The 15091-nt window shown below is 42.3% G+C and overlaps 1 protein-coding gene across 1 annotated transcript in view; it reads left to right on the forward strand.

Moving 5' to 3' along the window:
* The first annotated feature begins 7611 nt into the window (after nucleotides 1-7611).
* Nucleotides 7612-15091, forward strand: part of LOC112577712 (ATP-binding cassette sub-family C member 4) — a 161705-nt gene continuing 154225 nt past the window's right edge. The window contains exon 1 of the mRNA XM_045162483.1: nucleotides 7612-8187. Coding sequence (XP_045018418.1) covers nucleotides 8114-8187 — 74 coding nt within the window. The 5' untranslated portion in view covers nucleotides 7612-8113. The remainder of the gene's footprint in view (nucleotides 8188-15091) is intronic.

Here is a 15091-nt window from a genome sequence, read left to right on the forward strand (position 1 = left end):
ATTCCCACCAGCAATATATGAGAATTCCAGTTTCTGTACATCTTTTCCATCACTTGTTATTGTTCTTTTAGTTGTAGTATTGAACAATTTCAGCTCAGTAAACAAGTGCAGATAGAGGTCTGATGACATCTCCCCCATGTTTGTAAGCTCTGTATCTGGCCTAGTGGTCCTGCACCTGAAAGACATTCACTGATCAGATCAGATCAGAGCAGTCGCTCAGTCATGTCCCACTCTTCGACCCCGTGAATCGCAGGATGCCAGGCCTCCCTGTCCATCACTAACTCCCGGAGTTCACTCAGACTCATGTCCATCGAGTCAGTGATGCCATCCAACCATCTCATCCTCTGTCATCCCCTTCTCATCTTGCCCCCAATCCCTCCCAGCATCAGAGTCTTTTCCAATGTGTCAACGCTTTGCATGAGGTGGCCAAAGTACTGGAGTTTCAGCTTCAGCATCATTTCTTCCAAAGAAATCCCAGGGCTGATCTCATTCACTGAACACCTGTTCAAAACAAAAAGTGTTTTTTTGTTGTTGTTTTTTAATTGAAAGGTAATCGCTTTATAGAATTTTGTAGTTTTCTGTCATACATCAACAAGAATCAGCCATAGGCATACCCATGTCCCCTCCCTCCTGGATCTCCCTCCCATCTTCCTCCCCACCTCACCCTTCAGCCTTTCGCCGAGTCCATGTTTGAGGTCCCTGAGTCATACAGCAAATTCTCATTGGCTACCTATTTTACATATGGTATTGTGAATTTCTATGTTACTTTCTCCATACATCTCCCCTTCTCCCTCCTCTCCTCCCATTCTATCCATAGGTCTGTTCTCTATGTGTGTTTCTCCATTGCTGCACTGAAAATAAATTCATCAGTGCCATCTCTTCAGATTCCATATATATGTGTCAGTATACAATATATATATTCCTCTTTCTGACTTACTTCACTCTGCATAATAGGCTCTAGTTTCGTCCACCTCATTAGAACAGATTCAAATCTGTTCCTTTTCATGGCTGAGTATTGGAGAAGGAAATGGAAACCCACTCCAGTGTTCTTGCCTGGAGAATCCCAGGGACGGGGAAGCCTGGTGGGCTGTCGTCTCTGGGGTTGCACAGAGTTGGACACGACTGAAGCAACTTAGCAGCAGCAGCAGCAGCAGTAGTCCATTGTATATATATGTACCACAACTTCTCTATCCATTTATATGTCGATATACATCCAGGTTGCCTCCATGTTCTCACTATTGTAAACAGTGCTGCATTGAACATTTGGGTACGTGTGTATTTTTCAGTTTTTATTTCCTCTGGGTATATGCCTAGGAGTGGGATTGCTGGGTCATATGGTGGTTTTATGCCTAGCTTTTTAAGGAGTCTCCATACTGTCTTCCATAGTGACTGTATCAGTTTATATTACAAGAATGTTCCCCTCTCTCCATACCCTCTCCAGCATCCATTGTTTGTAGACTTTTTGATGATGGCCACTCTGACTGGTGTGAGGTGGTAACTTCTTGTATTTTTGATTTGATGTTGAGCATCTTTGTGTGCCTGTTACCCATCTGTATGTCTTCTTTGGAGAAATGTCTCTTCAGGCCCCTTTCCCACTTTTTTATTAGGTTGTTTGCTTTTCTGGTATTGAGTTGTATGAGCTGCTTGTATATTTTAGAAATGAATTCTTTATCAGTTGTTTCCTTTGCTATTATTTTCTCCCATTCTGAGGGTTGTCTTTTCACTTTGTAGTTTCCTTTGCTGTGCAAAAGCTTTTAAATTTAATTAGGCTGCACTTGTTTACTTTTGTTATTATTTCCATTATTCTTGGAGGTGGGTAGGAGATCTTGCTTTGATTTATGTCATCAAATGCTCTGTATATGTTCTCCTTTAAGAGTTTAATAGTTTCTGGTCTTACATTTAAGTCTTTAATCCACTTTGAGTTTATCTTTGTGTATGGTTTAAGGTAGTGTTCTAATTTCATTCTTTTGCATGTAGCTGTTCAGTTCTCCCAGCACCACTTATTGAAGCGGCTGTCTTTGCCCCATTGTATATTCTTGCTTCTTTGTCAAAAATTAGGTACCCATAGGTGGGTGGGTTCATCTCTATCTTGTTCCAGATCAGATCAGAGCAGTCGCTCAGTCGTGTCCCACTCTGCGACCCCATGAATCGCAGGATGCCAGGCCTCCCTGTCTATCACCAACTCCCGGAGTTCTCTCAGACTCATGTCCATCGAGTCAGTGATGCCATCAAGCAATCACATCCTCTGTCGTCCCCTTCTCCTCTTGCCCCCAATCCCTCCTAGCATCAGAGTCTTTTCCAATGAGTCAACTCTTCGCACGAGGTGGCCAGAGTACTGGAGTTTCAGCTTTAGCATCATTCCTTCCAAAGAAATCCCAGGGCTGATCTCCTTCAGAATGGACTGATTGGATCTCCTTGCAGTCCAAGGGACTCTCGAGAGTCTTCTCCAACACCACAGTTCAAAAGCATCAATTCTTCCACGCTCAGCCTTCTTCACAGTCCAACTCTCACATCCGTGCATGACCACAGGAAACACCATAGCCTTGACTAGACGGACCTTTCTTGGCAAGGTAATGTCTCTGCTTTTGAATATGCTATCTAGGTTGGTCATAACTTTCCTTCCAAGGAGTAAGCGTCTTTTAATTTCATGGCTGCAGTCACAATCTGTAGTGATTTTGGAGCCCAGAAAAATAAAGTCTGACACCGTTTCCACTGTTTCCCCATCTATTTCCCATAAAGTGATGGGACCAGATGCATGATCTTCGTTTTTTGAATGTTGAGCTTTAAGCCAACTTTTTCACTCTCCTCTTTCATTTTCATCAAGAGGCTTTTGAGTTCCTCTTCACTTTCTGCCATAAGGGTGGTGTCATCTGCATATCTGAGGTTATTGATATATCTCCCAGCAATCTTGATTCCAGCTCGTGTTTCTTCCAGTCCAGCGTTTCTCATGATGTACTCTGCATATAAGTTAAATAAGCAGGGTGACAATATACAGCCTTGATGAACTCCTTTTCCTATTTCGAACCAGTCTGTTGTTCCATGTCCAGTTCTAACTGTTGCTTCCTGACCTGCATACAAATTTCTCAAAAGGCAGATCAGGTGGTCTGGTATTCCCATCTCTTTCAGAATTTTCCACACTTTATTGTGATCCACACAGTCAAAGGCTTTGACATAGTCAATAAAGCAGAAATAGATGTTTTTCTAGAACTCTCTTGCTTTTTCCACGATCCAGCAGATGTTGGCAATTTGATCCCTGGTTCCTCTGCCTTTTATAAAACCAGCTTGAACATCAGGAAGTTCAGGGTTCACATGTTGCTGAAGTCTGGATTGGAGAATTTTGAGCATTACTTTAGTAGCCTGTGAGATGAGTGAAATTGTGCGGTAGTTTGAGCACTCTTTGGCATTGCCTTTCTTTGGGATTGGAATGAAAACTGACCTTTTCCAGTCTTGTGGCCACTGCTGAGTTTTCCAAATTTGCTGGCATATTGAGTGCAGCACTTTCACAGCATCATCTTGCAGGATTTGGAATAGCTCAACTGGAATTCCATCACCTCCACTAGCTTTGTTTGTAGTGATGCTTTCTAAGGCCCACTTGACTTCACATTCCAGGCTGTCTGGCTCTAGGTCAGTGATCACACCATCGTGATTATCTGGGTCATGAAGATCTTTTTTGTACAGTTCGTCTGTGTATTCTTGCCATATCTTCTTAATATCTTCTGCTTCTGTTAGGTCCATACTATTTCTGTCCTTTATCGAGCCCATGTTTGCATGAAATGTTCCTTTGGTACCTCTGATTTTCTTGAAGAGATCCCTAGTCTTTCTCATTCTGTTGTTTTCCTCCATTTCTTTGCATTCATCACTGAAGAAGGCTTTCTTATCTCTTCTTGATATTCTTTGGAACTCTGCATTCAGATGTTTATATCTTTCCTTTTCTCCTTTGCTTTTTGCTTCTCTTCTTTTCACAGCTCTTTGTAAGGCCTCCCCAGACAGCCATTTTGCTTTTTTGCATTTCTTTTCTGTGGGGATGGTCTTGATCCCTGTCTCCTGTACAATGTCACGAACCTCATTCCATAGTTCTTCAGGCACTCTATCTATCAGATCTAGTCCCTTAAATCTATTTCTCACTTCCACTGTATAATCATAAGGGATTTGATTTAGGTCATACCTGAATGGTCTAGTGGTTTTCCCTCCTTTCTTCAATTTAAATATGAATTTGGCAATAAGCAGTTCATGGTCTGAGCCACAGCCAGCTCCTGGTCTTGTTTTTGCTGACTGTATAGAGCTTCTCCATCTTTGGCTGCAAAGAATATAATCAATCTGATTTTGGTGTTGACCATCTGGGGATGTCTGTGTATAGAGTCTTCTCTTGTGTTGTTGGAAGAGGGTGTTTGTTATGACCAGTGCATTTTCTTGGCAAAACTCTATTAGTCTTTGCCCTGCTTCATTCTGTATTCCAAAGCCAAATTTGCCTTTTATTCCAGGTGTTTCTTGACTTCCTACTTTTGCATTCCAGTCCCCTATAATGAAAAGGACATCTTTTTTGGGTGTTAGTTCTAAAAGGTCTTGTAGGTCTTCATAGAACTGTTCAACTTCAGCTTCTTCAGCATTACTGGTTGGGGCATAGACTTGGATTACTGTGATATTGAATGGTTTGCCTTGGAAAGGAACAGAGATCATTCTGTTGTTTTTGACATTGCATCCAAGTACTGCATTTCGGACTCTTTTGTTGACCATGATGGCCACTCCATTTCTTCTGAGGGATTCCTGCCCGCAGTAGTAGATATAATGGTCATCTGAGTTAAATTCACCCATTTGTGTGCCAGTACCATACTGTCTTGATTACTGTAGCTTTGTAGTTTAGTCTGAAGTCAGGAAGGTTGATTCCTCCAGCTCCATTCTTCTTTCTGAAGACTGTTTTGGATATTCAGGGTCTTTTATGTCTCCATATGAATTGTGAATTTTTTTGTTTTAGTTCTGTGAAAAGTGCCATTGGTAATTTGACAGGGATTGCATTGAATTTGTTGATTGCACTTAGTAGTATAGTAATTTCAAAACAAACAGAATTTTATTTGTATTTGTTTTAGTTTTTACAAAATACTCTCACAAATTCTGAGGCTGACGGTAACCCTGTTGGAAGCAGGATGAGTGAGGCATCTAGAGCTCTGGTCCCTTGGCTCCAGAGCCAGTCCTCTGAACAGTGTAACATTGGATTTGAACATTTCTTCTAAATATCATAGTAGTGTATGTTCAGAAAAGAATGCTAATAAGTTTTAAAAAATCTTAATTAAAAAAAAATACAGCAGAAGCTGTAGGGACTGAGTGTATTTGACAGTTTGGAGACGCTAATTATGGTCTTGAGACACTTGTGGGGACCAGAGAGAACAGTCTGGGGAAGTGTGACAAGAGAAGTCACTAGACTTCCAACTTCAGCAAGCAATTTATTGATCTTTGAAGTAGAACTAGTAGCTGAACATTTATAGGGATGGAAAAATGTAGCGAATTTCAAAGAGAACTGGAAATCAATTGAAGAGTGATTATTTAGGTTGTTTGATAGCATTATCTGAGAAAGAGTTAACACCAGAAAGATGGGTAATTGGAAGTTGACAATTTTCAGCTTTGTCTTCCTTTTTTTCAATAGAAAACTTCAAACATGCATGAAATATCAAGAAAATAGTATAATAAACCATCAGCATGCCCATCAATAGAAAATTATCAACAGTTTGCCATTCTTATATGTTTGATTTATAAAAAATATTTGAATACATTAAGGGTGTCTTTAAAATTAATTTCTCCTTCAGCTTTATTGAGGTCTAATTGATGATCAAAAATTGTGTATATTTAGATGTACAACTTGATGAGTTGACATACATATACATTGTGAAATGCTCATCATACCAAGCCAATCAGTATATGTATCACTTCACATCTTAATCATTTAATTTTTTCTCTCTTGTATGTTGAGAACTCCCAAACTCTACTCTCTCAGCAAATGAAAAGGGCACAGTACTGTACTGTCAACTGTAACCAAACTGCTGTACACTAGTTCTGCAGGACATATTTATCTTGCATAACTGAAGCTAAAAGTCATTATTAATAACACCATTTTAGCCAAGGTACATGGGAAATTATCAAAGAATAATGAGATGATCTTATTATAAGCACCACAAACTTTGATCTTTCTTCATTTAGAATTAAAGGGAAGAGAAACTGCTGAGCTGGTAAGATGGCCACACAAATAACTTATCACTTATGAGTGGGAGCCCAAGATTTTATTCTCAGTCCTACAGCATTGATTCATTCGGATAGCATATTCCAGACACTTTTCACATACTGACCATCCAACAGTGAGACAGTCATGCTGGACTTGGACTTGAATCCAAATCAAAATTCATCATTTACTGATTCAAAGATCTTGGAGAATGCTGTCCTTGAGCCTCATCTTTCTCATCTGTAAAATAGAGATAATACCTTCTTGAATAGGGCATTGTGGGAGTTAAAAGTGAATCAAGTTTCCCACAAATGCACATAACCTGTATTCTGTAACATATTGCCACTATTACTCCACTAGACAGGCCCTGAGCTCATGATGGAAGAAATCATAAGGCAATCTCTCTGTCCCAAATTCCTCTTCAAAGAGGGCAACAAAAAGCTCACAGAGGTCCCCCCACAATGTAACCTGTGAGATGCAAGACACCTCACATGTTGCGGCAATCTCCAATGACAGTATGAATTCATGTTTCGAAATCATTTGAAGTCTTCTAATCTTCTGTTACATTTGTTTAAGTCTTATAGCTCTACAAACATAATATGTGCTAAACCCTGTTGTTGGCCATTGTCAAATGTTTGGTGCCTGGTTTGTATTGGCCAAACCAAGCCCTTGTGCCCAATGTACACTGAGGTGATATGAACTGAAATGTTGGCGTTCTGAGCAGAGAAAGATTTATTGCAAGGGCCAAGCAAGGAATAAGGATGCTCGTGCTCAGAAGGCTGGAACTCCCCAGTGGATTTCAGGGGAGGTTTTTTAAAGGCAGACTAGGGAAGAGAGTGGAGAGTACTTGATTTAGCTCATGCACTTTTCTCTGCTTGATGTTGAGGAGCACGGTAATGCAACAGGGGTTATCATCATAAATCCTTAGGTTCCAGTTTATCATGGTCATCATGCAGTTAACTTCTTCCACCTGGTGGACTTTTTAGTATCTGCAAAACAACTTGGGAATGTGCACCAAACATATTCTCTGTAGCCTTCTGGGAAAAACTAAAGATTTTGTGACTGCCGTATGGCTAGTCTATTGATAAAGGTTGTTGTTGTTTTTTTTTTATTACGTGTTCACATTTTTCCAGCCATTAATTCTTGAGCCAGCCTTTTGTGATTCAGATGAGGCCTGGGAGACTAAAGATTTTCTACAAACAGGAGACAGGCAGAGGGCATGGGGTGGGGGTAGGATCTATCCCAGGAAGGCCCCACTGGGTTCTGCTTCATTACAGTTGGAGAACTTCCCACAGCGCCCTTATTTGGTCTTGATGAGGGCAGAGGGCCCAGAAAGAAGGCTGCTATCTCCTTCTGCTAGCTTTCTCCAGGTTTCCTCTGCAGCCCATGGGGAGCCTCTGAGCAGCAAAGATGGGCGGGGCCCGAGCCTCCCGTCTCCACCTTCTGGGTGAGTGCCTGGGCTCAGAGCAGGAACTTCCGCAGAGTTTGCGGCCAGGTGCGCTCCTGGGAGCTGGGCTGGTTGTGCCCCACAGTCAGCCTGCTGCCTTTATCAAAGAGCTGATAACTTTGCCTCCCACCTGCGTGAGGCTTCTGGAAGCATCTACCTGGGTGTCTCTTGGTCCTGCAGCCCCACACGTGGCACGCTGCATCCATCCTATGCCTGTGGCAGCACCTGCAAAGAGTGGGTGCTTCAGAGGTGGACCCTGGAGGCCGCTCAGTCTTGCGAGGCGGACCTGGTGCACAAAGGGCGCTCCACTCTCAGAAGCAGGTGTTCTCAGGCTCCGGCCCAGTGGACCTGCGAGGCGGCCAGTCTCCAGCATCCCCACCAGCGCCTCCAGGAGCAGCAGGAGCCCCACCGCCGCCTGAGCAGGGAGACCCCGGTCTGTGTCTGCCTTGGCCGACAAGATGCTGCCCGTGTCTGCAGAGGTGAAGACCAGCCCGCTGCAGAAGGCGAACTTCTGCTCGCGCCTGTTTGTCTGGTGAGCGCCCTGAGCTTTGACATTCCACCACGGGTGCAACACTGTCTGCTTCCGTTGGGGACCAAGGGACAAAGCGAGGAAGTGTGCCTGGGAGCCTGGGGCCAGTGGGGTTGCGAGGTTGGGAGGGGTGGGGTTGGGAGGGGTACCAAGGGACCTGGTGTCAGGGGAACTGAGTCTCCCTGCCTTGCTGCTCTCCGCCCAGCCAGCCCTGGAGCCTGAGAGCTGATGCAGCAGGAGCAGAATGCAAGGAGGTTGCTCAGGGAGAGTCACTGCCCAGCAGGAGAAGGGACTGGGCTCCCCACTCTCCACCTTATCCAGTGGCCTCAGAACCACTCAGGAATTCGCTGTCAGTTCTGAAATAAGCTGCAACTCCCCCACCCCCACCCCCAGCCCCTGCCCCCCACCAAGCAAGCAGCTTGTGAACAATTTTCTTTATCTATTTAGTGCCCTGCATCTTTCCCATCTTCCAATAATGTGCCCACCTCTTCCTATGTTCCTTAGGTGAACATCTGAGTTCCAACTGCCCTGGGCTCCCTCTTTCCCCCTGTCTATGGCCATGTCTTTCTTTCTGTCCCTCCTTCACTCCCTGTGTGGTCCTGTATGTCCTGGTACCTAGTTTTGGCCAATTTCATGTGTGTACAAAACACTATTTTTTTTATGAAATGAATGGGGACGTTACTCTGGAACATGTGTTGCTTTTGCCTGGGACACATGGCCAGGAGTCGAGTGTATATTTGACCACAGCCCTGGCCCTATTGTGAATATCTCCACTTCTATCTTTGAGAACCAAACCCTGGGAATGGGGTCCCTGAAACCTGTGGGGTCTTATCCAGATCTCTATCCTTCAGAGAAGCAGTGCATGGTCTTGATGCAGGTGGTCCTGCCCAGGAGTCCTTTGGTCCTGAAACCACTGACAGGTCCCTGAGCTGGGAGGAAACACAGAGATGAAAAGCACTGCAAAGTGCTGAAGCTCTTAATTGAAATCTTCATCTAATAGCTGGGACTACAGATATGCAGGCCTGAACCTTTGGATTTTAATCACACTTGGGTGATTATTAGGTCTTTTGTTTCTGGACCCTAACCCATTTATCTTTTCCACAAATTCTGATACTTCTTTTATTGGACAGCCTAGGGGATCCCCAGGGGGATGGCAGCTCCTATGCTTGTTTTGATGGTGATGTATTCAGTGCATGTAGCTACATCCCTTGGCTATTTGGTTGCCCTTTAGGAAAGAGGGGCCTAGAAGATGGAGTATGTGTGTGGTTACCATAAATAATAGCAAAGTAGACAAATGTCTCCTTAACGTCAAGTAGGGCAAGAAACTCTCAAAGCACATTTTATTTATTGACTTTGAAAATGTATGTGTATAGAAATGGAAGGAGAAGACTTCCATTTTCATTGGCACCCATTTCCAGTTTTCCTGCTGGGGAGGAAGGAGCTATTACCTCTTATTTCATGTTTGAAGACTCTGAAGCATAGAGGTTGAATAGTTGCCTACCATCAAACAGCTAGTAAGCGGTGGAGTGGGATCTCAAACCAGGAAGTCTGGTTCTGGGATCTGTGTTTCTTGTGTATGTAACTGCTGTGCTTGCCATGGAATTGGCTGCCTGGACTTGTTCCAGGGTCCTGGCCCAGACTGAGACCCCTTATGATGATGGGGAGGTTCTTTTTCCACTCAGATTCCCCCAACCAATTAGTAAACTGATGGTGAGACTGGTAGAGCACAAGCTTTGCTCAGTGACCAAAGAATGGAAAAGTGCAGACTTAGTTTGCAAGTCAACCTCTCAGCCCAACTGGGTATACAGGAGGGTTGAAGTAAAAGGAAGGGAATCAGGTTAAGAGAGGGAGGAATATTCATGGCTTACCCAATAATGCGGTATGATTTGGACCTGAAATTAAGGCAACACTCCTTTCAGTCCTTGTATGAGCTCTTTGCTTTGTTGTCATAGCCATTGTCAACTGTAGTGGTCCTGGTGGGTGTGTCATTTATCATGCTTATATATTACAGTGGGTGCATAATGAGGCTCTGTGTCTACTAGATGTTAAGTCTTCTGCCATTTGGGTCCTACCTAGTTCTAATCAGTTCTTATTTTTTTCTTTCCTTTTATGATTGAGCCTGAAACTCAGATAAGAGCAGTTGGTTTCCATTCGAGGGAGGGGCAGGGATATATTTCTAGGGCATCAGCCTTTCCTTTTTACTGTTCCTTATTACTGAAGGACTCTGAAGGGGCAAAGGTTCATCTTCTGATCCTGCTACCTGCTAAGCGTAGGCATTGTTACATGTTGGGTTCACTTCAGTTCAGTCACTCAAATTGTCTGACTCTTTGTGATCCCATGGACTGCAGCACGCCAGGTTTCCTAGTCCATCGTAAACTCCTGGAGCTTGCTCAAACTCATGTCCATCGAGTTGGTGATGTCGTCTAACCATCTCATCCTCTGTTGTCTCCTTCTCTCCCTGCCTTCAATCTTCCCCAGCATCAGGGTCTTATCCAATGAGTCAGTTCTTCGCATCAGGTGGCCAAAGAATTGGAGTTTCAATCTCAGCATCAGTCCTTCCAATGAATATTCAGGAAAGATTTTCTTTAGGATTGACTGGTAGGATCTCCTTGCAGTCCAAGGGACTCTCAAGAGTCTTCTTCAAAGCACAGTTCAAAAGCATCAATTCTTCGGTGCTCAGTTTTCTTTATAGTCCAAACCTCACATCCATTCATGACTACTGGAAAAGCCATAGCTTTGACTAGACAGACCTTTGTCAGCAGAGTAATGTCTCTGCTTTTTAATATGCTGTCTAGGATGGCCATAACTTTTCTTCCAAGGAGCAAGCGTCTTTTAATTCACGGCTGCAGTCACCATCTGCAGTCATTTTAGAGCCTCCAAAATAAAGTCTGTCACTGTTTCCATGTTTCCGCATTTATTTGCCATGAAGTGATGGGACCAGATACATGATCTTCATCTTTTGAATGTTAAGTTTTATGCCAGCTTTTTTCACTCTCCTCTTTCACCTTCATTGAGAGGCTCTTTAGCTCTTCTTTACTTTCTACCATTAGTTCAGTCAGTCAGTTCAGTTGCTCAGTCGTGTCCAACTCTTTGCGACCCCATGAACTGCAGCACACCAGGCCTCCCTGTCCATCACCAACTCCCGGAGTTTACCCAAACTCATGTCCATTGAGTTGGTGATGCCATCTAACCATCTCATCCTCTGTCATCCCCTTCTCCTCCTGCCTTCAATCTTTCCCAACATCAGGATCTTTTCAGATGAGTCAGCTCTTTATATCAGGTGACCAAAATATTGGGGTTTCAGCTTTAACACATCAGTCCTTCCAATGAACACCCAGGACTGATTTCCTTTAGGATGGACCTGTTGGATCTTCTTACAGTCCAAGGGACTCTCAAGAGTCTTCTCCGACACCACAGTTCAAAATCATCAATTCTTCTGCACTCAGCTTTCTTTATAGTCCAACTCTCACATCCATACATAACTATTGGAAAAAACCATAGCCTTGACTAGATGGTCTTTTGTTGACAAAGTAATGTCTCTGCTTTTTTAATATGCTGTCTAGATGGGTCATAACTTCATGGCAGCAATTACCATCTGAAGTGATTTTGGAGCCAAAAAAAAATATATATATATATATATATATATATATATATATATAGTCAGCCACTGTTTCCACTGTTTCCCCATCTATTTGTCATGAAGTGTTGGGACTGGATGCCATGATCTTAGTTTTCTGAATGTTGAACTTTAAGCCAACCTTTTCACTCTCCTCCTTCACTTTAATCAAGAGGCTCTTTAGTTCCTCTTTACTTTCTGCCACAAGGGTGATGTCATCTGCATATCTCAGGTTATTGAAATTTCTTCCGGCAAACTTGATTCCATCTTGTGCTTCATCCAGCCCAGCCTTTCTCATGATGTACACTGCATATAAGTTAAATAAGCAGGATGACAACATACAGCCTTGATGTACTCCTTTTCCTATTTGGGACCAGTCTGTTGTTCCATGTCCAGTTCTAACTGTTGGTTCCTGAACTGCATACAGGTTTCTCAAGAGGCAGGTCAGGTGGTCTGGTATTCCCATCTCTTGAAGAATTTTCCACAATTTATTATGATCCACACAGTCAAAGGCTTTGGCATAGTCAATAAAGCAGAAATAGAGAATACAACCTTGCTGTATTCTCCCAATTTGGAACCAGTCTCTTTTTCCATGTCCAGTTTTAACTGTTGCTTCTTGACCTGCATACAGATTTCTCAGGAGGCAGGTCAATTTGTTTAGTATTCCTGTCTCTTGAGGAATTTTCCAGTTTGTTGTGATCCACACAGTCAAAGGCTTAGCAATAGTCAATAAATCAGAAGTAGATGCTTTTCTGTAATTCTCTGGCTTTTTCTGTGATCCAACAGATGTTGGCAATTTGATTCTGGTTCCTCTGCCTTTTCTAAATCCAGCTTTAACATCTGGAAGTTCATGGTTCACGTACTATTGCATAATTTTGAGCATTACTTTGCTAGTATGTGACATGAATGCAGTACTTAGAACATTCTTTGGCATTGCCTTTCTTTGGGATTGATGAAAACTGAAATTTTCCAGTCCTGTGGCCACTGCTGAGTTTTCCAAATTTGCTTGCATATTGAATGTAGCAATTTAAAAGCATCATCTTTTAGGATTTGAAATACCTCAGCTAGAATTCCATCAACTCCACTACCTTTGTTCATAGTGATGCTTCCCAAGGGCTTACTTGCCTTTGCATTCCAGGATGTCTGGCTATTTCCAGTGATCACACCACCGTTGTTATCTGGGTCATGAAGATCTTTTTTTGTATAGTTCTTCTGTGTATTCTTGCCACCTCTTCTTAATATCTTCTGCTTCTGTTATGTTCATACCATTTCTGTCATTTATTGTGTCCATCTTAGCATGAAATTTTCCCTTAGTTTCACTAATTTTATTGAAGATATCTCTAGTATTTCCCATTCTAATATTCTCCTATTTCTTTGCCTTGATCACTAGGAAGGCTTTTGTATCTCTCCTTGCTATTCTTTGGAAATCTGCATTCAGATGGGTATATCTTTGCTTTTCTCCTTTGCCTTTCTCTTGTCTTCTTTTCTCAGCTGTTTGTAAGGCCTCCTCAGACAACCATTTTGCCTTTTTGCATTTCTTTTTCTTGGGGATGGTCTTCATCACTGCCTCCTGTACAATGTCACTAATCTCTGTCCATAGTCCTTTAGGCCCTCTGTCTATCAGATATAATCCCTTGAAATCTATGGTCACTTCCACTCTATAATCATAAGGGATTTGATTTAGGTCATATCTGAATGGTCTAGTGGCTTTCCCTACTTTCTGCAATTTAAGACTGCATTTTTCACTAAGGAGTTTGTGAGCTGAGCCACAGTCAGCTCCCAGTCTTGTTTTTGCTGACTGTATAGACTGTCTCTGTCTTCAGCTGCAAAGACTATAATCAATCTGATTTTGGTATTGACCATCTGATGATGTTCATGTGTAGTCTTTTCTTGTTTTGTTGGCAAAGGGTGTTTGCTATGACCAGTACGTTCTCTTGGCAAAACTCTGTTTGCCTTTGCCCTGTTTCATTTTGTACACTAAGGTCAAATTTACCTGTTATTCCAGGTATCTCTTGACTTCCTGGTTTTGCATGTCAGTCCCCATGATGAAAAGGATATCTTTTTTGGGGTGATATCCTATCTAGAACTAAGGTTCTAGAAGGTCTTTTAGGTCTTCATAGAACCATTCAACTTCAGCTTCTTTGGCATTACAGGTTGGGACATAGACTTGGATTACCACGATATTGATAGTTTGCCTTGGAAATGAACAGAGAGCATTTTGTCATTTTTGAGATTGCACCCAAGTACTGCATTTTGGACTCTATTGTTGACTATGATGGCTACTTCATTTCTTCTAAGGGACTTTTTCCCACAGTGGTAGATATAATGGTCATCTGAGTTAAATTCGTCCACTTCACCCCATTTTAGTTCATTGATTCCTAAAATATCGATGTTTACTCTTGGCATTGCCTGTTTGACTACTTCCAATTTACCTTGATTCATGGACCTAACATTCCATGTTCCTATGCAATATTGTTTTTACAGCATTGAACTTTATTTCCAACACCAGTCACATCCACAACTGGGTGTTGTTTTCACTTTGGGTTAGAGGAGCAGATTTCTCCTGATTCCACCAAAATGAATCTGATTGTTATCAGGCTAGAGTCCCAATTGCTCATAGCCTTAGGTAAACACCATCTGCCACTTGATTGTCTCAGTTCTCTAAGAGATAAAACTAATGACACAATTGAGGAATCATGTACCAAAGGGCAAGAGAAGGAAAGTAACTGTAAGGGGTTCTAAGAATGACCTTAGAAGCCCAAGGAAGCTGGGGAACCTTCTTTTGTTCCTGTCACAAATTTGTTCAGCCAGGCCCTTCTTGTTTTGAGTATTTGGCCAAGTGACCTTCTCTCTATTAAAGAAAAAGTTGTACTGGAGTATAGTTGATTTACAATGTTGTGTTAGTTTCAGCAAAGTAAATCAATAGACATATATCCACTGTTTTTAAAAGGTTCTTTTCTTTAAAAAAGATAAAGGCTATTACAGAGTATTGAGTAGAGTTCCCTTTGCTATACAGTAGGTTCTTATTAGTTATCTATTTTATATATACTTCCCTGGTGGCTCAGACCGTACAGAATCCACCTGCAGTGCAGGAGACCTGGGTTAGATCCCTGGGTTGGGAAGATCCACTGGAGGAGGGCATGGCAACCCACTCAGGTCTTCTTTTTTTTTTTTTTTTCTTAAATTGTGTTGTCTTCTTTTATTATTATTATTATTTTTACTTTACAATATTGTATTGGTTTGCCTGGAGAATCCCCATAGGCAGAGGAGCCTGGTGGGCTGCAGTTCATG

Source organism: Bubalus bubalis, chromosome 13 (genome assembly GCF_019923935.1).
Source record: "Bubalus bubalis isolate 160015118507 breed Murrah chromosome 13, NDDB_SH_1, whole genome shotgun sequence".
Classification (NCBI taxonomy): Eukaryota; Metazoa; Chordata; class Mammalia; order Artiodactyla; family Bovidae; genus Bubalus; species Bubalus bubalis.